We start from the raw sequence: 27,539 nt of genomic DNA, 5'->3' as shown, positions 1-27,539 counted from the left end.
CCACAGCTATCACTGTAGTCAAGAGTTTCTACAGAGGATCAAAATCCTGTAAAACCTATATAAAACAAGATTTTTTTTTGAGGGTATTTAAGACAAGTTCTCCTCTGGTATGGGCACAGAAATGCTTGGCTTCTGTTAAAGCCAAAGGAAGTGGTTGTAGCAGCTGAGAGCCAATTATTGAACTATTTTCCAATTTTTTTCCCGTGGTCTCACTGAAAGTTGCAGGCTTTTCAGCTACTTGTAACTCTTCTTTTCTCTTGGTTTTGTAATTTTCTTTTTGTTTGTTTTTGTTTATTTGTTTGTTTGGTTGTTTTCTTTGTTGGTTGGTTTTTTGTTTGTTTTGGTTTTTTTGTTTTTTTTACTTGAGAATGTGGCATTTTGGCATGATGTAAGTAATGAACAGACAAACTTTAGGAACGGTTGAATGAATCTCCTGATTTTAAGTGGTAATTCTTGTCCAGATTATACACTCACTCTCCAAGTTTTTTGCTTTTAGTACTCCTTTTCTAATCCAGTCTTTGGGATTAGCTATTCTGTCTTTCCTGTCTTTGGCTTTTTTGCCTTCCTCCTCCCTTTCCCTAGAAACAGTCCCCATACTTCACATTTTCCAGTATTTTTCACCCATATTTGTTCTTAAGTTGTCCTAGTTACCAAGTTCCAGAGATGCTCTGATTAACTTAAATCCACTTTTTATCTTTTATACATGTATACAAGCAATTGTAAGCTTATAAGGTGACACTTCTGGTAGCAAGCTAGTTCCACTAAGTGGAAAATCATTTCATGTTGATAGTCTGACTTCAGATTCCTAACAAATATATATCATATGACAACATATGATAGTACTGTTGTGCTTCAGAGATATGGAAGAGATTAAATGGCAAACCCAAAGTAATTAGTCATGGATTATAAAACCTGTATGTATGTGTAAGAAGACAAACTAGTTATCTGTAAGACTAAGAGTTGTTTTATTTTTTTATCAGTAATTCAAACATAGCACGAATACATGGAAAATTTCACCAATATATGGAGGCATAACATAAGAAGCTATATTTTGTCATTACTGGGTTGTAGGATTTTCCCATACTTTTGCCAACACACACACTTGCTTCATGAGAACAACCTCTTTCCAGCCCTGAGGTGACCCATCCCTCAGTGGCTCCAGAGTAGCAGATGGCACCTCTCCTGCCATGTCTGACTAGTGCTTGTCTGCAGCTGCAAATCTATTTCTTCATCTTGTCTTTCACAGCCAAGTACGTTCTGCAGTGACAAGAAAAAGGGCAATTTTGGTTAAAAGCAGATCTTGCGAAACATAAAATCTGGAAAATAGGGAAAAAAGTAATTATACGACTGAAAGCAATCAGAAAATTATTTTGGTGGGTGATTAGCATCAGATTGCAATGTTTCTGCATGGCTCCACATGGTATGAGCCCAATTGCATTTTGACATTTGTATAAAATCAGCAGTCCATATAAAAGAACAGCTTATGAAATTATATAATTTTTGGTAGTACACTGAAGAAGGATGACTGAAGGGACCAGGTATTTTCAGTCAACAAATGCAAGGTTTTCCAGCTCAGACAGAGCTGTCAGCTCAAATTGTGCCAATTTTCATAGAATCATAGAATCACAGAATGGCTTGGGTTAGAAGGAACCTTAAAGATCATCTGGTTCCAACCTCCCTGCATGGGCAGAGACACCTTCCACTAGACCAGGTTGCTCAAGGCTGCATCCAGCCTGGCCTTGAACGCTTCCAGGGAGGGGGCAGCCGCAGCTTCCTTGGGCAACCTGTGCCAGTGTCTTACCACTCTCAGATTAAAGCATTTCTTCCTAATATCTAACCTCAATCTCCCCTCTTCAAATTTGACACCAGTAACCCTTCTCCTCCACACCTGTGTAAAAAGCCCTACCCCAGCTTTCTTGTAGGCCCCCTACAGCTATTTAGAAGGTTGCTATAAGGTCACCTCAGAGCCTCTTTTCCTCCAGGATGATCAATCCCAACTTCTTTAGCCTGTCTTCATAGGGAAGATGCTCCATTCCCCTGATCATTTTCGTGGGTCTCCTTTGGACACATTCCAGGAGCTCTGTGTCCTTCTTGTGCTGGGGACTCCAGAACTGGACACAGTACTCCAGGTGGGGTCTTGAAAGAGCAGAAGGGGAGAATCACCTCCTTCGACCTGCTGTCTGTGCTCTGTTTGATGCAGCCCAGGACCCAGTTGGCTTTCTGAGCTGCAAGCAAACATTGATGCCTCATGTTGAGCTTCTGGTCCACCACCACACTGAAGTTCTTCTACTCCAGACTGTCTGAAATCCTTTCTCTTTCCAGTCTGTATTGGTGCATGAGATTGCCTTGACCCAGGTACAGAACCTTGCACTTGGCCTTGTTGAACTTCAGGCAGTTTGCACAAGTCCACTTTTCAAGCCTGACAAGGTCCCTCTGGATGGCATCCCTTCCATCCAGCATGTTGACTTCGCCACACAATTTGGTATCATCTGCAGACTTGCTGAAGGTGCACTCGATTCCACTGTCCATGTCACCAAAGATGTTAAACAGCACCAGCCTGAGTACCAACCCTTGAGGAACACCACTCCTCGCAAATCTTCATTTGGACTCTGAGCCTCTGATCACAACCCCTTTGGGTGTGACCAGCCAGCCAGTCCCTCATCCAATGAGTGGTCCACCCATCAAATTTGTATCATTCCAGTTTAGAGGTCAGAATATCATGTGGGACAGTGTCAAGTGCTTTGCACAGGTCCAGGTAGATGAGCACAAGCCCAGGTAGATCAGTACTTTCTTTAAAAGGAGCATGTCAGAATATGCTATTGGATCCAGTCTCTAAAATTAGAAGTCATCAGTATACAAATTACTAGCCTTAAGCAAGGTAATCCTTCAACCAGTCTTAAACCAACAGCCATCCAGTGAATTGAAAAGTCAGTAAAAGTCATTCCAGTGCAGAACTTAGGATAGGGTTGAGCTCATCAAGTGGCGTTCCTGAAACTTACATGTCAATATGTAGCCAACCCTTTACACAAGTCATTCATTTAGGGTTTGTAAATGAAGGTGCCTACAGATATCTTGAGGCTCCCTGCTGTATCCAGTATTGTGCTCCTAATTGCTGACTGTCTCATCAGAGGCAGCTGACCCTCATCTGGCTCTCAAAGGTCCCTTCATTCTGATGGAGAAGGCTGCAATGAAAATAGGTAGCCAAGACCTAAACTCAGGCAAATTAAAGTGAGAAATTATACACACTTTTGTGTGTGTGTGTGTGTGTGTGTGACTGTGATTAGCTGTTAACTGCCAAGTTAAAATAAAACATCAAAGCTTGTGTCAGATTGTTTCCAATCAGAATGGATTTGAACCACACAGAAAAGAATAATTTGACATGGCTACAGTTGTTAGCTCAAATGAGTGCTTCAGTTCTGAAGAGACATCTGTTGAAGGGTTATCATTTTTACAAGAAAATGGTAAAACAAAAGGGAGACCAATTAGATGAAGGGAGAAAAACATCCTACTCAACTCTCATCATGTGTCTTTTTCTATATTAGAGTCCAAGATCCTTGGCTCAGAAACTTATTTAACCCTTCCATGGGGAGTAATGGGGGAATTATTCAAATTTCTCTTGCTGTGGGATAAAAAATATGTTTAGGTCTTTGATTTGTTTTGTGTACTTCTCACTTTCATTTCATTCTATTTACACTGATGCTGCTCTTTATGATTCGTGTGTGAGCTTTAGTCACTGGTAAAAGTGTTTAAAAGGATTTTAATTTTTTGTGTGCTTGTCACTGTTTGCTTCTCTCTTTGTCAGTGATTTTTTTTTTTATTCACAGATGTGGAAAAGAATGGAAAGGAAATCGTTGCCACATAAATGCTAAGCCTCTTCAGCTTGCAACTTCAAGTCTCCTTCAAAATGGTGGGACTGTAGAAAGAAAGAAATATCTTTCACATTATTCTTTGAGTGTTTCCTGTCACTTATTTCAGTCTTTGATTGCTCTGATTTTGCAGATATTTGGATTGGATTGGGCATTGCCTTCTTGCTGATTAAAATTACAGCTGCTGCCTTGTACTTCCTTCCAAAGAAGAAAGTGCCAGGAACGTAAGTGAAACTTTTATTTTGTGTAAAGCAGACACAAATGTGGCACAAAGCAATGGCTAACTGCCCAGCCTCTTTGGTTTCAACTTTTAAATCTCCCTACAGCCTGTTTGCCTTCACATGCAGCACTCAGCACAAAGCCTAACTTTGGTACAAAATCTCAGCTTAGCAGTCCTCAGTTGAAAACAGGAAGTTACAGCTTGGCTGCTCAGAAAGTTTTGGTTGCAATATTCTATGATTCCTAAATTATAGTATTCACCATTTATCCACCGTAACAGTAGTAACCCTGATTTCTGTATCTGATAGTTTAAATGTGAAAAATAGAAGGTATTTGTGGTTTCTCAAAACTTCAGAGGCCAAGTGAGTTTCTTACAGGCAGATTCACAGATCTCCTTGAAGCTATTGTCTACCACATGCACGTGTGGTGGGACGTTTTTACACATATCTGAGAACTTCCCCTGTGATAACTGGGTAGAATAAAAGTAGGAGTTTTCTACTTGAAAATATTTGAGTTTTTCATAAAAGTCTTTAATATGTTGGAGAAAATGCAAGATGTGAGACTGTAGAATTATGTGACTTTATTACAGATCACAGTATTTGCCCCCTCTCCTTCAGTTACTGCAGACACACTCAAAGTCTGATTTTCTGTTCTAAGGTTTTATTAGTCACATAAGTGATTCTTTGGAGGTATCTCACCAATGTCAGCTTGTCTGTTCCTTTCACCCTTTTCCCCTGCCACTTGCTCTCACACCCATTATACAACACTGCCATATTGCACTATGATCACCCCAGTACACACTTCTTGGCTTGTGGTACCTATCTTACTCATGATGAATGAATGCTCACGATTATCCTTTTCAAAATCTTTATTTATTACATCCAATAGTACACTTGCTATTAGCAGTGTGCAAAAAGCAACTAAGTTACCATCTGGCATCCTACACCATTAAGTACATCCTCAGTAAAGAGAAAAATCAGCAAACATATTGGTTGTTTGTTAAAAAAACTTATTACAAGTACTTTGAATAACTGTAATAGTAGTACCTAGAGATATCTCTTTATCTAACCACTTGATTTCAGAGGGTATTTTTTTAAGATATGCCCTAAACTGATATTTCATTATTTCATAGATAAGTTTCCCAGCCCTTCCTGTCATTTCTCTGATAATATCTTCTTTTTCTCTCCTCCCAAATATGTTTTAAAAAGATATTTTGCTGTTCTTTGTTTTTCTCTAACACTTGTTTTCCTTCTCTGTCCATCTGTTGACTTACTCTACTCAATCCCTCTTTTTCAGCAAGTACCTGCCACTGTCCCTTCCTGCCTTTCAGCAATTCCTGTTGTGCATTACCTTGTACATTTTCATATTGTTAGACCTCCCTCATTTTCTTTTCCAGAAGTAATCTTCAAAGCTGTCTCTTTTCCTTAAAACTTATGATCTGCTATAGACCTTTTTCTCTTTGGGGAGGTTTTTATCTCCCAAACTATTTACCAAACTGTGCAGACTCCTGTCCTGATGTTATTGCTGCTGACACAACTCCTAACACTGCACGCTACCCTTGACAGGTAGAGTTGTCTATGGACACAGAAGCAGGAACATTTAATGATTGTGCTGCTGATAATTGAGTGCATAGCTTCACCTACTTTCTTTATGTCCATCCTCTACTGTAAAGTGGGAATAACAGTGTTTCCTTATCTTACTTCACAGGGCTTTTAATACTTACTTCATTCAGATTTATGCCACATGCTTAGGTACACATAAGGAAAGGCACATCAAAAGTGCAAGATAAGTTGTAAGAGCTGCTTGATTTGGGGTTGTTTTTTTTTTTTGTAATTCTAAGTAATATTTTTGTGGAAAAAATTAATTTTTTTTTCCAAAATATGCTTGATAGTGTTTTAATCAAAAAACTTACTATTTTACTTAGCAGTATTTCTCCTGTGCTCTGCACCCCCCCTTTTTGCTTTTTCTTTCACAAATGTCTCCTTAAGGGTAACTTCACTGCCATCTACTTCTCTTCTACCCATATTTTTATATTCAAGAAATATTTTTTCCTCTCTTTTAATTACATGTTTTAAAAAAATGTCTTTTGTGTACACGTAAAGGTACCCTGCTGCTATATAATGTCAAAGAATGTCATATTAGGCATGTAAAGAAATAGGGATAGATTATGATCTTCTGTGTACTGAGAAACTATCATAACCCTGACATGAAGAGAATCAGAGATGGTTGAAACAGAGGACTAGATAGTTTACATAGCAAAGATTGTTCTAGTCTTTATTGTTTTCAATGACAGAAAAAAAGTAAGTTATGATGATGTAAATTTTTTTGGTTCCAAGTGTTGTCCTTTAGGAGCTAACTAAGACTTTCAAAGCATTTTGCCTGTGGTACAGAATAAATAAATAAATAAATAAATAAATAAAATTTTCATTGTTTTAGACACACTTGTCGTATAAGTTAAAATTGATTTTGTAGGAACCTTATAAATAAATAATCTAGCTATTAAATAGTAATTTGATTGAAATTCTGAAATTGTGAGAACAATGAAATCTGAAACTTTGAATTTAAGAGAATAAGCCCATCCAGGCAGTTTGTCTATCTCTTTTCAACCACCTAGTGCGTAACATTATGTGGTATAAAAAATCACAGCTGGAAACATAACAGTAAAGGAAGGCAAGTTATTCCTTAACTGTTTAACCAGTAATCAGAAGTGACTAGACAAAATGCAGCCAAAGTTATCATACTGAAGTTGGTATCTTTAAGATAAAGCTTTAGAATAAGAAGTGACTCGTGTTTACATAAAGTCTGTAATATGTACAATGTGACAGCACCACTCAGAGGCATGAGATTTTACTCCTGATCTTTTTTTTTTCAAGAGTATTTGATGAACTAGAGGAATCCAACTGTGCATATGAATGATACTTCCCTACAATTAATTTTCATTTCAAAGTTTGTGTCCACTTTCAGCCTTCCTGGGTATTGTTTTTTTCTAAACATCTTGAGTAAGTAGAGGCAATTTAGAAATTCCTACTTTCCCATTCTTTTACAGGGAAACTGTCACACGCTTGAGCACATATTTACTGCCTTTTCATAAATCATTTTGCTAGCTACTTTTTAATGATTTCTATTACTGTCTCCTTTTTCCTCACTGGTATAGAAACCCATGTGAAGGCATTGGCAGATGGTCCTCTGGAGGCACATCAACAGTTGTAGGTGCCAGCTCCCCAGACTTTTTAAAATTTTTAAAAGGAGTGCAGGTTCATCTATGCCTCAATGGAAACAGCACAGGAATAATCACAGGAGCTGGAGGAGAAGTTTTTAGAGTCCAATAGAAGTATTTTTTTTCCAGGAAAAAAAACCCCAAAACCTAAACCAGGTAACAGGCAGTAGAAGTGGGCTGGAGACCATTTAGACACTGGGTAAGAAGTTGTCACTAACACCGGTGAGAATCCAACAGTTACGTTGCTCCTCTTTTTCTTCTCTGGAAAGACTGATAAGGGTCTTAACCCTTCCTTTCCCCTTAGAAAGAATACCTTCCTCTTTGCTCTCTCCTGCTTCTCCTTCCTCAGCAAGAATTCCATCTCTGATCTGCAGGCTTTAAACTCTTCAGGAGGAGTTAAAACTTCTGGCTTCAGCAGAAGGCATCATATATGTTTATTTCTTACTGGACAAAAGCAGCCTGCCACATGGCTTGGCAGAAGTGTTCTTCATTACCACAATGGCATTCCAATCTGCAAACTACTTCCCAATTCCCAGCTGGGGGTATGTGAAACTTTTGTATAGAAACTCCAAAGCAGAGGAAGCTTATAAGTTTCTCACATTCCTGTTCATGCTCCAGAGATGACATTTTCTAGTCCAGAAGGGAAAGCTGCCAGTTACTCCACTCTGTCAGTGACATCTGTCTTACTGACCAAAGAAAAGCAGAGCTTCATTTTATCTTCCATGTTATTGCAGCTGCATTCTCATGTTTAATTTTACTTCAAAAAAAATGAGAATCAAACACTTTCCACCCAACTAAGTTATGCTGCTTTGCTGTTGCCTCCAAAGTAGTCAATGTCCCTGGATTCTTTCAGCTTCTTTGTTTTCTATTCTTGATCTGTGCCATCAGCTGCCACGTTAATGTACCACAGCTGTTATCAGTCCTGTCAGCCATAAGTAACACAGAGCATTAAAATTTCCAAAGGCTATCAATAATGCATCTTACCACACAGGCAACAGTGAAAAACTGAAGTGCTCTGAGAAAATACTTTAAAATTATAGAAGATCATGAGAAAACAGCACCCATAGAGGCCATTTTTCACCTTGCCACAGATTCAATTGTATTACTACTGGGTTTGCACTTCAGGACCTCTAGCAACACGAATTTGATGGTATCCTCAGGCAATCTTCATTCCCTAGGTGGAAAAAAAGTTTACTGATAGAAAGTTGTTGGATTTTTTTTTAACTGCTAATATATCTGTTCACAATTTAAGTTCATTCCTATTCACCATGGACAAGAAGAGATCATTCACTTACTCCTTGCAAAAAGCTTTTTTATGTACTCGCAGGCAGCTGTCATGCCTCGTTCCAGGCTGCTTTCTTTAGGCGAAACAAACTCAGTGCCTTTCTTCATTGCTAAAGTTTTTTACAACTATGGTAATTCTCAGTTGCTCTTGTCTCAATGTTCTCCAATCAGACCAGACCTTGGATGTCTGGCATGGGGTACATACAGAGTACTCCAAGGAAGGACCTCCAAGGAAGGATTTCCAAGTGGATCTGAAGGACTGCCAGAGGTCATTGTTGGCTATGCCTCTGTTCCTATATCCCAAAGTGACAAAGAGAATGACAATAGAATGACATTTATTAACTGGTTCCAGCTTGTGAACAGAAATGGAGACACATAACTGTTCATGTAGAATAAAAGAAAAGGGTGCAGGTTTATGACAAAAGGAAAAAAAAAAACTGGGATGCAGCAACCAAAACTATTGTTTGTGAATAATTTTATTAGTCCAATGCTTCTATTCAAATCTATTTCCTTCCTCTGCAGAATATTTTTTTTTCTCTCAAGAATGAAACCCAGTGCTATAGTCAGAAGTCTTCACTATCTCTGAAAAGTCTATCTCACAACATTCATGCATAGCAAAGAAACAAGAGGTGATGTGCTGAAAGAACAGAGCAGAGGTCTTGGTGTACAGTCTACAAGATCGTGAACATGAAAGTTGCAAAGGGCTGTTTTTTAAAAAATTAAGAAAGTACATTCTCTAAAGTGACTTAAAAGGTATAAAGTGCAGATCTAGGAACCCTAGGCCAGATATTAACAGCCTAATTGAGCATCCAAGTTACTTGTAGATGATTCTAAACCCTTCTCACATCATGCCTCCTGTTTCTTCTGCAGGATGTGCAGAATACAATCTCCTTGTGCAAATCTAAATTTAGATAAAAAGTTTTACACATGCTATGGAAACTGAGGTATTGAAATACACTTTATGTTTAAAGCAGAAGCTCTAGAACATCCATAAAAATTCTTGTAAGCGCTTATTTTAATAAGTAATTATTATATGAATAATTGAATTGTAATTGAATCCTTGGCTCACGAGGATTTTGTCATTATTGTTTTAGACCTGATGATAAACATTCTTCTAGCACTGTGTTTCCTACAGATTTGTCCACTGTCTAAAAGAAATAGTTTATTTTTTCATTAAAAGGTGCATTGAAAAGTACAAAACTCTGAGCCATGGTATCTGAACAAATAAAATTTAGATACTTCAGTTTTCCATTAAAACTTTGATGTTTCTCAGCAATACTTTTACATACTGAGAGGTGCTTAATGGAGCATGAAAATTTCTCCCATCTCTGTGAAGTTGTGAAGAAAGGTATGACAAGGCTACTACCTACATTTTTGCTACTAAAGAATGCAGATGAGCTTAGCAAAGTTATGCCCCATGTGACCTCATCCCAAGATGATTAATCCTCTCGTTTTCTACTGTGGTATTTCTGGTTATGTTAGGAAACACAGTTCTCTCTGAGCTGCCTTACCCACAAGTTTGAGTCTACCCTTTTTTTTATCTGAAACCATCCTGTGCTTGGCATCTTTAACCCAATTTATGCCCTGCTTGGTACAATCTTCTGAACTTGGAATGTATGGGTTTTCTCATAAATTAGATTTATAAACATTTCACATTGATTCATTATTCTGGATCATAAGTTTTGTGAGTGATGAATTACCCTTGCCCTTACTGTACAATGGTAACATAAATAACTTTCTTCCCATCATGAGACCTTACATGGGTCTCATGCTACTACTTTCCATTGGGGCAATGTTTCAAACATGTCAAGCCACAGCAAGCACTTCAAGAAAGCACTTAACTCAAGCCACTGTAATATATTTAATTAAACTGCCCAATCAGGCAGTTCAAAATTAGATTAAACTGATGCATGGATGGCAACAATCACCCCACTGACTATTACTGCACTCCTGTGCTTTCCTCAGCAGTATCTATATTGGTGACAGAGTACTGCAGTGGGCATACCATTGCTGTCCTCTAATAAGGAAAGCCTCGTATTTCTAATTAACTGATATCTAATGTGTTGTGTTTACTCCTAGGGATGTATGCACAACATGTAAAGTAATGTGAATTAGTCATCTCAGTTCCCAAGCACAGATTTTTCCAGGCGGTTACCATCTCATCCATCTGATGGATAATAGAACTTGTGTAAACATGTGATTAAATTTTCACTTGTATATTCTTTAAGGTCTTCTAAGTAATTTAAAAATATTTCAGAATTCTTAAGGGTAATCTTAGAAAACACTGTTCACTACATTCACAAACAGGGTGTAATCATATACATTTTTATAAATAAGAAACATGCATCTGTGGGCATATATGCGTAGCATATTCTACACATAAGGTAATATATTCACAGTAAATTCCAAACCCCTGCTTTGGCAGAAGGTTGCTAAAGACAGGAGAGAACTTAAGAAACCTTATTCTCCACTTCACCTGAAACCGTAGTGCATAAATTCTACCAGTGCCCATATTTTGGGCCATAAAATTCCCATGATCCCTAAAATTAAGGACCCAGCTACATATGATCTTACATGATTTAGACCTAATGTGGAGAAATACCTGAAATCTACTGGACAACCTGAGCAAGACTCAATTTTTATGCCTGAGAAAACCTCACACACATAGAACCAATTTTAGCACTAACACAGAAACCACAGACACGCTTTTGAAGAACTCAGCCAGCACTCTCTGCTGCTCACAGTTTGGCAGAGTATCCTGCTGGTTAATTATCCTCCTTGTAGAGGAAGTTGGAGATTTGTGTTCAGTGTCCATCCTGCCCTTAGGACAGAACTAAGTTTTTAGTGTTTTTTTGCCCAAATAAGCAATATATATGTCTTGCACAAATTGCATAAGTTTAGACAGGGAGCAGGGGGTGAAAAAGCATTAGTCTCATCCCTCACTTTGTCATCTCCTATAGGTACTTTAAAAGTGGCTCCCTCAGTGAATTGTGTGACTTGCATTGTGCTTTGGAAGTGTCTCCATCGACTTTAAGCAGAATCGATGTGCTTAATCCCATACCACACTGTTAGACCACGCAGTTGGTCTGGGAGATCTAAATAAGACATGAAAATTAAGGCATGCAAAGCTGAACCTTGGGCACTAGTTTAGAAGCAGAGTCAAGTTCCTTGAAAACTTCTTAAATGAGTTTGCTTCTAGCCTCAGACTTTGAGAGCCATGGTGTGATTTTAAGAATAAAAAATCAATTCTGTGTACATTTTGTGGACTTCTTTCAGGAGGATTATTGTGCAAATATACATTTTGGAGGCCTATAAATAAGTGAATATATTACAGTTTCACTGAACTAACTACAATCCAGACTTGGGTTCTTCCACTGATTTAACTTATAATGCGATATATTCCTGTAGCCTATCTGTGCCTTCCCCCATGTACCCATTCTAGTGTTAATTCTTTGCAAAATAAATCATATGGTGTGCCTTCCCTGTGGCTCTTGCTAAGGAACAACAGCTTCCCAACACCTCTATTGGCTAAGTCTCCACGACTGCTCTTGTCCCCTAATTCTTGTCTGCCATGGTAACAAAGAGCCTGTCTTTCATTTCCTAGGGAGACATTGCTTAAACCATGTGTAGGAGCAGCTTTGGAATATGAACACTTTTTAAAATGAGAAAATCCATCCCTCAATCATTGAGATTGAATAGTATCTTTACAGAACTTTTCATTTTAGAATACTGTACAAATACAGATTCCTGTGTACACAAAAGCATGTGATTGCTCTTATTCATAAAAGCATTTCTGAACAAAACCAAATAAAAATAAAACAAAACAAGAACAAAAAAACCAAAAAAAACCCTCCCAAAGCCCCCTAACTTAATCCACCTCTTCAAAAGCAAAGATTACAAAAAAGAATGTTTGCTCTTGCTTCCTTATTCATTCATTCTAACTAATGCAGCTGTTGCTTTCTATATGGCATTAAAACAGTTTTGATTATTTCGAGTACTGTTAAGTATTTGCAACCAGTTATCTACATAAAAAAAAAAAAATCCTACATGTAGTCAGAAATTTCCATCCCCAAATATCCTTTGTTTTTACAGAATTAACAGGATTAACTGCAGAGGTCATAAGTGCTTCCAAAAAACAGAATTTGTGAAGGCCTCTGTCAGAAAAGCATGTCTTTAGACTTCTAGCTGAGGTACTGGATATAAAGCTCATAATTAATACAATTTATCATATCCATCTATTATGAGTTGCTTAAGGTATGATGTTATTTCATAAACCCTTTGCATACCAGTAACTGGAGTCATGGTTTAAATATTTCTGACTTGGTAGCAAAAGGTATGGGAAGCCTCTGCAACTTTAAAACTTCTGATTATTTTGAACGAAAATGAAAGCTCTTTCTTAATTCCTTGGGAAAAGGAGTCTTATAGCAGCCAAATAAATAAAGTGTTCTTGAATGTAGAGCCTAAGACCATGTTAATTACTGATTTGCTTGTATGATCGTAGCAAAACACAAAAAGAACATGACCTCATCACATGCAAACACATTATAGTAATGAAATTTCAGCTAATTTCATGTTTTATTGAATATAGCAATGCACCTGCATTTTATGAATGCCAAATAGCTTTTTTGAAAAATATACATTATTAGAAGCAACAAATGAAAAACTATTTTAACCTTCATGATTTTCACAGAAAATTGGTTTAATTTCATTCATTTCAATAAAGTTGAGTCAGGAATATATTTATCCATCCATATTTTTGACAGAAGTCTTCAACCTAAAACTGTTTTCTTTGATAACCTGTGTGATGATGTGAGTGGTTTATGTTCTCTTGTCTTTTCCAGGAAACTGAAGGAAACTGCTATCGCTTCATTTACCAACCCTTTGTATGAAGACCTTGGTTCAGCTGGGAAAGTAAAGGTAAGTAACAACAGCTGATTCTATACATTCAGAAAAATATGAGGCTGCTCTCCTCAAATAAATTTTCCATAAATCTCCAAGACAGTGTAATCCCTCACTGAACACTGCTTAATAAAAGAAGTAAGAACTGAAAATTGCTGCATCACTCAGATCAGTTCCAGTGCATTTTCAAAACACAGGCAGATTTGCAATCAACTGAGTTTTGAGAACATCTTGATGTCCTGACTGTGGACTGCTGAATCTGATAAAAAGAGTTTTGGGGAAAATATTTAGCCAGACATACAGAAGTAAAAGGTCCCTCAACTTGTCTCTTTTCACTTCTGGGGAAAAAACAAACCAAACCAAAAAAACAACCAAACAACAACAAAGAAACCCAGACAAACGAACAAACAAAAAAATCAAAACCCAAACCCCCAACCAAACCCCCAGAACTACAAGGCAAACACCCAACAACTAAAAAAACACAGTACAACAAAACTACAAAATGCACATAAGCTGCCTTTGCAGACTCACTTAACTTTAATAAAATCCTTTATACATTTCTCAATACCTTAAATATGCATTACTATTCCCATAACTGCAAAATTCACCTTGACACTAAACAAACACTTGGTCACACATTTCCCTAATTACCATTAGATGATCATAATTAAGAGACTGCTAGAGTAACAAAGATGTTTGTGAATAAAATATACACCTAAAAGTGAACATACTGCAACAAAAGATTTCAAGGCAAGGTTTAATTATGACATTTAAATAATAGCTAAAATTCTGTTTTACATTTAACAGGAGCATTATGTTTGACTGAAAATGCAATTCTCTGCTATTTTTCATTTAAAATATTATAGAAGTACCATGGAAATAAAAAGAGGAAAAAAAATGTTTAAAACAGCCTTCCTGCCCCTACTTAGATAATACCCTTTTTAGCATTGAAAGAAGCTGGCTTGGTTTGAAATAGAAAATAAAACTTCCTTGTAATTTCCAGTCAGTAGTATAACATTCCACTGCAGCTTTGAGTAGGATTAACTATGACACACCATTTACTTTCTATAAAAGGTTCCTTACACCTGATTTTAAAGACATTAGATCAAATTAATTCACTTACAGCTTGGGGTTTGTGAGAACTCCAAGTTGGAAACATTCCTATCACAATCATGTCCAATTTATCAGGACATTTTTATTTTAGTTAAAATAGATTCCTGACAGGCTTCATTTAATAGCAAGTTGAAAAACAGAAGCACAGTGTCAGGAGAGACATTTCCATAGAAGACAGCCCCAGGCACTATGATTGAAGTCCAGTGCTGTACCAGGTTTTCTTCTACTTTCTTTAAGATTGAAAGATGCATATTTTCATTAATTCTTCCTTTAAAAGGGAAAACAAGAGTGATGAGTTTTCTCTGAGTCTGATGAGCCTTAAATCTGAATGGTGTATCACCAATCAAAAGATCTGGTAAAACACCAGCAACAGCTCTTATCTCCAGCTGAATACCCACAAATTACACACTTGGGGGTGTACATAAGTTCCATAAAGAAAGAACAGTTTTCCACAGACCTTTCTGAACACTGAAACTATGTGGGTCTAGTGTTGCCAAACACTTGCTTATCATATTGCCTCGTAGTTTTAGCTCCTTAGAGTGTGTTATTCAGACAGCCACATGGAAGGATATGTTTGAAATATTATTTACAGCTCACTAAAAATATTCTGAAGGATTTTTTTTTTTTTTTTTACAGTCTACTGAGAATGCCACCTCTCCTGCTGTTCAAATCAGTGTTTCTCCATGGCACGAGGTACGTGATAACATGTTCTTCTTCTAAAGCAAGATTTATGTTGAGTTATTAAATAAAATTTATTTGGAGCAGAGAGGAAAAAAAGTAATTTAAAGTCAGTGATATATTGTTACTGACAATGTAAGCAGCTCTGAAAATCTGAGAAAGATGACCAGGAGTGGATTGGCTGACAAGGACCTTATAACAGCAATTCCATTAATGTGGCTTATTATAGCTACTTGTTTCATCATACAGAAGTTCGACACTTTCCAGATGCTGAAGAAAATATTTAGATAATATGAAGTCTTCAGGCAAGGACTTCTGTAGTTCTCTTTCCTCAAAGATTCCTTATTCATTTAAATTATATTACCGTGTACCAAAAATAGTAACCCATTGCAGTCACACTATTGTACACAGATTCTCCTGAAAGAATCCTGTATGTGCATTAGAGCAAGAGCTCTGGAGACAAGTAAAAAAAGGTTGGGGACAGATTCAGAAGAAGTTTAAATTACTTGTTTTGATGTATGTGACCAATAATGGTTTTGATGTCTCAATTTTCGTCAGCCGAAAACCTGGTCTAGAAAGTTTAGAGAAGTTATAAATTTCTTTCAACTTAACATCATATGTTACTTTTCCATAATGAGTCTACAGCCACTCATATGTTCATTCTAACAAGTGAATTGAATGATTTAGGTTTTAAACTTCATTTTATGTTTTTCTTTTAGTATCCATTTATTGAAGAAGTGAATGCTACTTCTTTTCCAAACCCTGTCTATGGTGAAGCTTCAGAAGACATAGAGAAATTATGCAGTTCCTTGAAAATGGACATAAAACAGAATGAATATTGTTTGTAACTCTTTGCTTGAAGATTTGATACAAAATCTGAAAGTATGTCATGATACTGTAGCCTTTACAGTATGATCAATAACTTCATATAATAACTCATTTATATAAATAATTATATTCAGAAAGTAAATTTCTACTTAAAATTGAATATATATATATATAAGAAAAACATATATACAGTCTTCTGTCATTTCTGTTGGTGCAGAAAGAGATTGGTAACTGTAACTAGGAATTCACTTTACATTTGTACACTTCAAATTCCAGCATGTTATTAAACTGTGTAATCAAATCTGGATTCTTGAGGTTTGGGAATTGTAGTTTTATGTCTATCATTTGATAAATGATCAATTAAATATTTCTACAATTTTGCATTTTAAAGGGATTTTAAATGGCTGTTTTAGTGTTCCAAGGGACAGAAGAAAAAGCAAAGTCTTCATATAATTAGAAACATATCGAGCTAAATCAAAGATGGTCATGAATCATAAATTTGCATATCAGCTCAGCATGTTATTTATCAACACGACATACTGGCAAGTACAATTATTTTTAATAAATATGTTTGTTATTAAGCTTGCTAGCCAAACCTGACCAATTTTATTTCTGGTCAGTTCTACAGTGCTAACCACAGAATTACTGATATATTTAGTTTGGTAGCTGACAGAGAGTGGAAACTAGCATGTTCAGGAAACCATGTTTCTGCCAAATAGGTTGGCCTCCCACACAGCTGCAATTTATGTCTTTGCATGCCTATGTGAGAAAGATCCTGGAGGGGGATTTCTGGATTGCCTCCCAATTTTGAGTGTCATCCTCTGTGATACCATAACCTGACAATATGTCTACTTGAATTATATTGTGGTTACTTTTAGCTTGAAGGCTTAAGTGTTCCTGTGGTGCTTGAGTTTTCCTCCTTTACTGTATTTCTACAGCCTACTTAATTTTTAACTCATTGGCAAGTTTCAGACATACTAAACTGCTTCAGATTTCATTAAAACAGACATCTGGATGGTAGACAGCATCTCTGTTAATATCTTCATTCAGAGAACGCTGAAATGTTTGACCTTCATTATGTTTTGGAGACTTCAGTCAGAAATGCACACTGAAGCCTGGCTTCACTTCATCGTGCATGGGACTGATTGCTTTGGGCTTAATTTTGGTTTGGTTTTCTTTTTTTTCTTTTTTTTTTTAATAACATAACAATAGTCCATATCTCTACCTGGGGCCACAGAAGTATTTTTTGACTTTGGTTTTCTTATCTGACAGGCATGTTGTATCATGGGTAGCAGAATTAAGATGTGATTCTCATAGGTGTTTGTCCATCATTCTCTCCATAATTTCTTGGCAACATTCTCATCAGCACCTCTGATGCATTGTAAAACCACTTATTTCTCTTTCCCCTCTCCTCTGTAATCCCCTGTATTATCCTCAGTTGTTTTTGTTTACCAAATGCCACAGCCCACCCAAAAATTATATCTTGATCTTGTTTCCCTGATGTGTCCTAACTACAAACTGAAAAAAGGAAGCATCAGTCGCTGTGTGGCCCAGTGCTACACATGGGCTGATCAGCTGCTGTACATTTGGCTGGTTGGCAGCACAGGTAAAAAACTCACACAGCATGAACACAATAAAAATTATCAATCAGATGATCCGATTTTGAAGTTACTCTGGCTTAGCTGGAGGATGGGTTAGATGACATCCAGAAGTCTTTTTCACCTAAACATTGTAATCTTATAATTCCATGATTCAGATTAACCTAGTTCTTCCTTGACAACATTGTCTTCATTCACTCCTGTCTCCAGCTTGTGCGATGCTTGCTGAGATCATTCTGAAGCCAAAGGTACCCTCAGTTCTCCCTTAAAGTTTATTCGCTATTTGCTCAGCTGTTTCTGAGTCCTCAGACACAGCTTTTTACTTTTTTCATAACCTGCTTCTGTATATGACACAGTCAGAGATAGGTTCTTGGATTAGTTAGGGCTTTGATCTGATCTGCTACATCTTAATTGGTCTTGGGGCCATATATGAACACCAGAGTCTCCTAAAAATGCTCACTCTTAGCATCCATCAAGTTAGCAAGAGTTCAATCAATCTTGTCCTCCAGTAGATGCCTGCCCTGGAGCGTAGTATCTAGAATTCTAGAAGCTTCTAAGTCTTACAGTTGACTGTGAATACAGTCTAGACATGATGTGTGCAATGGAGATGTTGAGTTTTAATAATATGAATCCCATTCATACTGTCTTAATTAACTCAAAAATTCATTAATGTATGTATGCAATACAGAGAGTCTCACTGAATAACCCTCATTACAAGTGTACAGAAAAATGATTTCTCCTAGACACACATTTTCCAGACCTCTATCTGTACAAATCAGACAAAAAAGAGCTTGATGTGTACATATAACATGATGTAATGTATCTGTTGAAACCTGACATCTTGTGTCTTTCATTTTCAGTTTGTGTGTGGGAAGAGAGGGAGAAATAGGTGGTGAGAATTCATATATAAGTTAACAGAAATGGAAGTTTATAGACCCATGGATAGAAAACTGTTGATTGTATTGCTCTAGGTAGATTACAGCATGTGAAAAGTCAGGCATTTGACATGCAACAGCATTCTTCTAAGTATTTAAAAACAGTCATTTATTTTCCAAGGTACCATTCAGTTACTCGCACTTGCTAGTAGGAAATTCTTCTCCACTCTGTGGGGATGAAAAAGTAAAAAATGCAGCAAAGGAATGAAAAGACTAGTAAGAACATGTATACTAACATCATTCCCATCATTACAAACTGTTCTTACACCATTACCACTTTATTGCCTGTAGCTCTTGTGTCATAGACCCTTTTTGTTTAAAAGCAGGTATGCAGCTGACCAGAAGGATGGCAGTAATTTTCATATCCCTGCAACAGCCAGCCACAGATCTTCAACAACACCAATCAAGTTAATGTTCTCATTTGGATTTAATTCACCATCTGCAGCTATAACCATTCTTAGGGACATATTCCATAATCACAAATAAAAAAAAAACCCGAATTGTGCTTTTCCACAGAATACTTAATATGTAGCAACTAAGATATGGTAAATGGTAGAGTATATTAGTCTTGTTGGGTTTGGATTTTACTTTTATGAGAATAATCAAAATTAAATGTGTAAGGAAAGGATGTTAGGAGAAATTTATTCACTGAAAGGCTTTTCAAGCCTCGAAGAGGCTGCCCAGGGAAGTGGTTGAGTCACCATTCCCAGAGGTATTTAAAAGATGTGTAGATACGGTGCTCAGGGGCATGGTTTAGTGGTGGACTTGACAGTGTTAGGCTTATGGTTGGACTCAATGATCTTAAGGGTCTTTTCCATTGATTCTATTAATCCATGAAAACTTAATCACACCAGGAATGTTCAAGCAGTGAGAATGGGGTGTAGTAGTTAAACTACAGTTGCTTGTGATGTGACAATGAATTTCTTTGTAGTCCTTTGTCCCTCCATGGATCACAAGCTAAACTATTTCTACCAACATTGGTTCCAACTATTAGAAAGTATTTCCCATTCTGGTAGTTCAATGGATTTTTGACCCCTTCTTCATAAAAGGAGTTAATTTTTCCTTTTATTTATGAACAATGTCAAATGACTATGCTTTGGAGAAAAGTTGGCCAAGTTCAGGGAAATGTTTAGGCAACAGGATGAAGCCAGTAAAAGTTAGCAGTTAGAGAAGAGAGAAGGTATTCTACTTTTCCAGTGAAAATGCCTCTCTCTGAGGCAAGTGAGCAAGGCACACTCAGCTGGGTTAAATGAGTTTAACAGGGAGAAATGAGCACAAATTATTCATGGGAATTCTTTAATCTTCTGTGTAATTATGTGATCATTCCCAGAACAAAGACTTTGATTGATCATAACAGGAGGAACAAGTCAGTTTGCACTCAGCACAATGATTAGCATACAGCTGTGGAGAACAACAACAACAACAAAAAAGAAGTGATAATCTAGTGCTTTAATATTTTCTGCATATTTTGAAAGTTTGGGAAGCTAAGTCTAAATAATTTAAAGGTAATTTTAACTAATCATTTTTTTTTCTCAAAATAAAGCTGTTTTTATTTTGTTCTTTATTTTAGTCTTAAATTTTCTGTCCTACTTTTCCAAGTCACTCATTTTTTGTTTTTTTCAGCCACTTAGTGCAAGTCATAAACCAGTATAATTTATTTTATAATACATACATTATGTTAGTTTGTGCAGTTTAAGTCAATATTATCATGGTTTTGATATCTAAGCCTTAGAAAACAATTGACTGAGCAGTAACAAATAGTTGTTAGAAACATGTAATGTCAAAAGCATGAACGTTGGGAATTGTTTCATGTTTACATGGACATGGTAGCCAGCAGTTGGACATCAATAAGCACTACATTACAATTGGACTCCATTCCAACTGTGTATTGTAGACACCTTAGTAAAAGTGTTGACCATTATTCATGCATAGTGTTGTCTGGGGGGTAATAGTGATTTGCTTCTTTCTGTAAAAAGGGGCTGTAATCATTGTAACAAGATGATTAATTGTGTAATTACTCAAGGAGGTATATAGGGCTCTCAGGCCCATGCCCTGAGCTTGTAAGCAAAATTGCTACTGATGCAAAGCAAAAGGATAAAGGAGTATACACCTAGGAATACCCCTAGATATATATTCCTATAATCATTTAGAATATCTGGAAGATAAAAAGGATTAAATTACTCTGCAGTTTCTGTTTCACTGTCTTACTCTGCAGGTGGTATCTCTGGACAACCTTGAGCAAATTCAGTGGCCAAAGGATGCTCAGTTTAAAAGTTCTGATAACTGATATAACTTTGTGTTTGTTAACCATCAAGACAACTTTTAAAGGGCTCTTGTTGCTGCATTTTAGCAATGCTTACTGCTACTTTAAGCCACTCTAAAATCTGCCTATTTTACTAGCTTCGTGAGTCTCCTCTTGAAGCCCTATTTCTCACAGATGACATTTTGAGACAGCATTAATACACTTAGATTTACTCTAATTTTATTTTCCTATTTGTATCCCTTTGTATTTCTCTTTAACTTTTCTACCAAAAAGTAGTCCTGTGCTAAAATAATAAACATGTTATGCAGGACTCAAGAACGGACTTAGATGAGGAGCCTGTATACCAGAAGATATTTTGTCTTTCTCTGACACCCCATGTGACACATTTAATACACTGCCAGCAGTGTAAATCCCACAGACAGCCTTTTCTATTTAACAAAGAAGTATTACTATGCCCTCAAAGCTGTACTTTTTTTTGGTGATAGCACTTGCTACTATACGCAGCAGTCAACAGAACTCTGTATCAAAATGGATTATTGGGTAAGCGGAAAGCAAATGTGCAAGTTTTCAATTGCAAAACCACTTCAGCTGCAGTACAGACACAATACTTGCTTTCAATAGCTAAGGGAAAAAACAGATTAATAGACATACCAATCAAATTGCTGTAACTTCCAACCCAATAGAACAATGGCAAACTGCCCAAAGTAAATGCCAAAAATATTTCATCTGAGTTATGCTGAAGGACAGTGTATTGCACATTGGGAACTTTTAACCTTATCAATCATTATTAAATTTAAAAAGGAGAAAAAACCACATCACTGCTGCTAAAGATGACTCTCCAGAAGGGAAATTTAGGCAGTGATGCTTTATAGCATATATCCTATCTTTATATGTTTATAATATGTTTCACCATTCCCTGTGAAATTAATTCCTTTAGCAATGTCCTCAGAATCTAAATCATAAAAAAGAATGATTTTAATTCTCATACAAGCATAACATATTATGATCTTCTGTTTCTGTTCATACTCATGCGTTTTATATATTATATATACATGTTTTATAAAATATGTACTTTACACTATATTTAGGGGTATATGTTTAATTTTAAATGGCAGCCTAATCAAAAAAGATTAATTTTTACTAATATTTATTTAGAGTTGTGTTCTTATAATCTTTTTGTTAAGACATAACATTTTCTATATAATTTTTCAATGCAAACTAACACTGCACGTCGTTGCTTACAAACACTAACAGTAGCCTTAAAAAAGAAAAACAAATGGTAGAAACAGGTCCTGAATTTATGTGCAATGTATAAGTACACATTCAGTGAGGCAGTTTATGCTGTACTTCTTCAAAATGCATTTCTGATTGATTAAAACAGTAGAGGTATACAAGTTCTGAAGCTAACACAGACACACCAACGAATTATCTTATCAAAACTTCCCTCAATCACGTTCTAACAAAGTATATAGCTTGCCCTTCAATTTAAACACATCAGTAATCTCAGAGCAGTCCCATCAAAATCACAGTTATACACCTGTTTGAGACAAGCATGGACATAGCTTTTTGTGTGAATATAGTCACCGAGTAATGGCTGTCAAAACTCTCTTTAGAAAATACATCATATACTACTTGATGATTACATTATATAAATGATCATGGATAATCTTAGGTGGCACTAATTTTATATTAGAATGTTATGTAGTGAGACTCCCAAATTATTAATACATAGTCTCAGAAATACCAAATTCTGAATTATTCTTATATGAAAATACTTCTTCTTAACACTAATGGATAAATATTGGCTAGTCTAATCAAATCCCCTAGAAGTTTGAGCACCTATCAGCTTCTCTTTATTATTCATAAAATGGTGGGAAGCACAAGTTAAGCTTTAGTTATGAAGTGAGGGAGTTTTACTCAAGGAGAAATTTCAGTGAAGTTTTTAAGCATGCATTTCACTTTTAAGCATCTGCTGAAAGTACTTACTTAAGCTTTACATCTTTAAATTTCATTGCAGTGATTTACTTCTTACGTGCCTTAAGCATTAAAGGTCTGATCAGGTGAAGTAGCAGTGCTTTAATGTTTAAAGACTGAGTAGGATTTTTTTCCTTTTCCATAGCAATTACCTTCACATGTCTCACACACCTAAGCCTCCTCCCTTCAGCCAGCACTCTCTTATCACTTGGTGTGCACTCCAAGTGCTCCTTGCATGTGGGAGTCAGCAGGGACTACCAGAGTTGTGTCCTACATATGCCTTGTGAAACCTAACAAAAGAAATGCTGCTCTTCAGCTTCTAAAGCACTCCTTTTGCACCCTTCCTGGCCTCAGAAACATCTTTGCTATTACATAGTTCTCCCTAAATGGAGAACATCTTGGGTCTTTACTAAAATACATCTCCATTTACCCAGGATGAAGATTTTGTCTCATTGACAGGTATTTTCTTATTCTGTTTTTAAGCTTAGAATACACACACATAAGAACTCACACAGATGAACACAAATTTGTATGTGCTTTATACATTTTAAAATTCAATTGTTTTCCTGACAGCTTTTTCAATACATTATCAATTTAGCTCTGAGATCTGAGGAAATTTTTTTGTTTCCATAACCACAGCAGTCAAAAACTAGGATTAGATCTTTTCGCATTGATATTTCTGAGCGATAAAAAAAAAAAAAATAGTTGAGATTTTCTTCAAGAAATATCTTTACCACACCATTCTCTCTGGAAGTCAAGCATTTCTTTGTGAGATGCAAATGTAGCAAGATGGTTACACCTGATTTCAAGAAATGGCTACTGAGACTACTACCAATTTAGGTCTATTGTGTCACTTTAAAATATCCATTCCTGCTTCCTTAATGACTTCAGACACAGGTCGGTCTTTATACAGATTATAATTGAGATGGTATAACTTTTCAGACTGTTTTTATTTGACAACTGGCAACTTCTTTCCCCACTCACACCAGCTGGAACTACCAAAGACTGTGATTAAGAATTTACAATTCACATCACAGTGGTCACCTGGGAAGGGTTAATAAAACCCAAATCTGTTCTCCTCCCTTTTTCCCCCTTACTTCTCCACCAAGCAGCTAATGAGAGGCAGCTGCTATAAAAGACTGCAAACCAGGTTGTGTAAAAGTGATGGATGAAGTTATTGCAGGTGCCTCTGCAGTGGCTGGAGCAGCCTGGTGGGGAGAGGGACCTTGTCCATAGCAGGAGGCACTAGAAGGCTAACACAGGTTGTGGCCTGCAAGAGGCTGAACTTGAGTCTGGTTTTCTCTGCAGAAGAGGAAACTGATGGTGCTGGATTAATTCATTCTCATATGTTACTCAGAGGTGGGTGATTTGTGCTGTATGTAGAGGTAGTCAGGGGCTGCTGTGCAGACAGTATGGGGCACACCTTAGACATGGATGTTGGGTTTTGGCACTCTATACAGAGACTGAAAAAAAAAAAGTGTGATTCAATTGAAATAGTGCTTTTAAGTTTTAACTGTTCAATTGTTTTTCCTCAATTTCATCTCAGAATCCTTTCTCAACTCCTTTACTACAATAAAAAAAAAAAAAAAAAAAAAAAAAAAAAAAAAAAAAAAGCAAGCCAATTCCTTCCTGTCACACTGCACTGGTTCCCAGGGCAAGGCCAAATTCTACTGTCAGTCATAGCAATGAAGCCATTAGGGAATGAAAGCCCTAGGGAGACATCACCTAAGTTAAGACAACCAGAATCTTGCCTGCTGTGTCAGTGGTGATATTTGCTTTTACTTGAATAGCTTTTATAGCAGGGTTTACATTTTTTTGCTGATGTGTAATAAAGCACTTTTACTGCTGTTGGTTTAATTTTCTAAGCTTTTAAAAAAATCAATTTGTTTCTTTGTACTCAGTATATTGGAGTTGAAAACCGTAATGTACTATTACTTCAGGGTCACTGCTTAGCTTCTGTTGACCCTCTTGCCCATGAATATTTCCTGGAGTTTATTATTACAATCTATTTCCTTGATTGCTTTGTTTTGGCTTTTTTACACATAAACTAACATTTCTTGTTCTTAAGTAACCATTATCAGAGTCTTCAAGAACGGTAATTTTAGGACAAATACAATTTACCATATGCAGGAACACAAAATCTGTGAGAAGTTTCTCATGAACACCCACATTCTCTTCTTTGTAATGCAAAGATTTTGAGAGGGGTGTGAGAGATGTGGATGTTTCAGATGGAGCACTGTACAAAGGGATAAGAAAACATGCAGTGCATTAGTGAAGACAGGACACATTAACAAATATTATTTTGTCCTGAGGGCAATTCTGAGTGAAATACCTGCTATTGTATATTATGGCTTCTTCAACCAGGAGGAGAAACAGTAAGACAATGCCAAAAGCCCTTGTTAAGCTTTTGGCAAACTCTTTGACAAATTCTTGGAAATATTAAAACTTTTTAAGTACAGGGAGGTCCTTAAGAGCTACTTAAAAGTATTGCAAGTGTATTAGAGAGTAGCATTAGAGACAAACAAGGATTCAGGTTGTAACTGTCCAGGAAATGGCTGGCCAGAGGAATTGCTTCCTTACAGGTAGTCATCAGCAGAGCTGAGGACAGAACATTAGCTTGCTTATCTCTATTGTTAAAAGCCTGTATCTAGATTTGTTGACAGATATGCATATTATTATATTTACCACAAGTAAGAAATAGCATTTGTCTGAATATATGTATGTCTATATTTACCTAATTACTCTCTTATGCCATGCTAAAAACCATGTAACTCTCCTCATCAACAAATAGCTGTTTTGTGTAAGACTTCTAATACCTCACTCTTACTAGAAAAAACTTTTTTTATATCAGTGCAATATATATCTACAATGGATGAAATGCCATAGTTTCCTTTGCTGTTGTTATCCTGTTTGGATGCTCTGTAATAGTGCTTCTTATGATCCTGGTATCTCTGTGTTTTATAGGTTACAGCAATATAGTGGTGCCACATTAGTCACACCACCCATTCTCACTCTACTTATCAAAGCAGCCTTTAGATAACTTCCAGATGAGACATGACAGTGGATAATCCATTATCCTCTTTGCTGGTTCTTTTGTCTTCTGAACAAAGGATTTGATTCAAATTATTAAGCTGATTCCAAGACACAGCAGCAAGGACTAGCATTTTGAAAATGTTTTTTCCATTCTTGAATGGAATGAATGAGCCTCTTCTATTTGCTCTGCGGAGAAAGGGCAATGTATGGAGAGTGAGATGAATAATGACCAGATTTACTTCAATATTATGGGAACAAATAAAAAAACCCAAAGCAGGGAAGCTGAATATTACTTAAGGAAGGTGGGGGAAATGTTTAATAACCCTGCTCATTGTGTGAACATCATTGAGGAAAAAAAAACAGTAAAAGAAGCAAGACATCCTTGGTGCATGACCTGCAGCTTGACAGACACCAGGTCTTTCAGATTCTGTGGGGTGGGAAGAGCATGGCTGCTCTTGCCAATGTGGAGACAGACCTCAAGCCTCTCCTGTGTGGCCATCCCAACAGCTTTCTAAGGTAAGGACATGGAATTTTCTTAATTTAGGAGGAGGGATCCACCTTCCTGCTGGCTTGTAAAAAGTTGATGATAGAGCAGGATCTGAGCCCAGCTTGTGCTGTAATTTCTAGTTCTATATTTTTTCTCTCCTACTTAGAATTCATATCTGCTTGAGAACTTTCATAAATCAGGCTAAAGAGACCACTTTTAACTATTTCTTTTTCCATTAATCTTAGGGAACATAGTCTTATCTTCCCACATATGAGATATGCTGTCTTTCAATTACATGGGCATCACATTTTTCAGGCACTAGAAAAGCTGTGAATGTTTGTATTGGGAAAACATCATTTCTGGATAAAAGTAAGACAAAGGAAATTTATATACTGAACTGGAAAATGCAACTTTTATACACTAAAACCTTTTTAAATCAAACTTTGAAGGTTGGAAAATAGCTGCCATTTTTGAAAAAATAATGAAATTTCAACAATTTTTTTTCATATTTTGTAATTTGAAAGAATCAAGCAGATTTAATGTCTTGAAAATGCAGTTTAGCAGATGGTAAAAGAAGGAAAGGCAGCATGTTAGAACAGCTTCCTCTTTGAAAATCAATACCTGTCCACAAACAGCAGTTGTCAAAAAGCAGGAAGGGGACTTAGAAACATCACATCCATGCTACCATGGGTGATTTCTACAAACTGCTTTTCATTCTTTAACCTTCCACCATGTGACTCCTGAAATAAGAGTTCAACTCATGTCAGTCTGCCCACATAGACAGTGAACTTCACTCAAGAGGGTCAATAACCGGTCAGTTACTGACAGGAATAACCATTTGGCAAACTTCAAAAAAGGAAGAGAGAAGGTTATAAACAAGAAGTGTTTTATTTCCACATAACCAAGAGAATAACCTGCCTTTACGATCTTGCCAAGAGTTCACAGTGGCTACCTAATAACATTTTAAAAGAAAGAAATAAATCAAAATGAACAGTGATAGTGTAATGACCCTTTGGAATATCACATAATCATATGCTAAATAAAACTTGTCCCAGGTTCAAAGCAGAAAGATTTAACTCACAATTCTCTCATTACCAGAGCATCTTGGTCTCACCTGTCCCAGCAGGAGAGGTGAACACCTGTAC

The 27,539-nt window shown here is 36.6% G+C and overlaps 1 protein-coding gene and 1 long non-coding RNA gene across 4 annotated transcripts in view; one reads left to right on the top strand and one right to left on the bottom strand.

Annotated features, from left to right (window-relative positions):
* The window catches only part of MALRD1 (MAM and LDL receptor class A domain containing 1), a 225,185-nt gene extending 208,061 nt beyond the window's left edge, over nt 1–17,124 (top strand). For all 3 annotated transcript variants that reach the window (XM_071735085.1, XM_071735084.1, XM_071735083.1), the window contains 5 exons: nt 3,825–3,907; nt 4,000–4,090; nt 13,428–13,503; nt 15,235–15,291; nt 15,996–17,124. In XM_071735085.1, coding sequence (XP_071591186.1) covers nt 3,825–3,907; nt 4,000–4,090; nt 13,428–13,503; nt 15,235–15,291; nt 15,996–16,124 — 436 coding nt within the window. In that variant the 3' untranslated portion in view covers nt 16,125–17,124. The remainder of the gene's footprint in view (nt 1–3,824; nt 3,908–3,999; nt 4,091–13,427; nt 13,504–15,234; nt 15,292–15,995) is intronic.
* LOC139792158 (uncharacterized) overlaps nt 1–25,671 on the bottom strand; it is a 36,398-nt gene extending 10,727 nt beyond the window's left edge. The window contains exon 1 of the long non-coding RNA XR_011724166.1: nt 24,996–25,671. This is a non-coding gene — a long non-coding RNA (uncharacterized lncRNA). The remainder of the gene's footprint in view (nt 1–24,995) is intronic.
* Nucleotides 25,672–27,539: the final 1,868 nt, after the last annotated feature.

This window comes from Heliangelus exortis, chromosome 2 (assembly GCF_036169615.1).
Source record: "Heliangelus exortis chromosome 2, bHelExo1.hap1, whole genome shotgun sequence".
NCBI lineage: Eukaryota > Metazoa > Chordata > Aves > Apodiformes > Trochilidae > Heliangelus > Heliangelus exortis.
The sequence above is the reverse complement of the archived record's forward strand: the minus strand, read 5'-3'. Positions and strand labels throughout refer to the sequence as shown.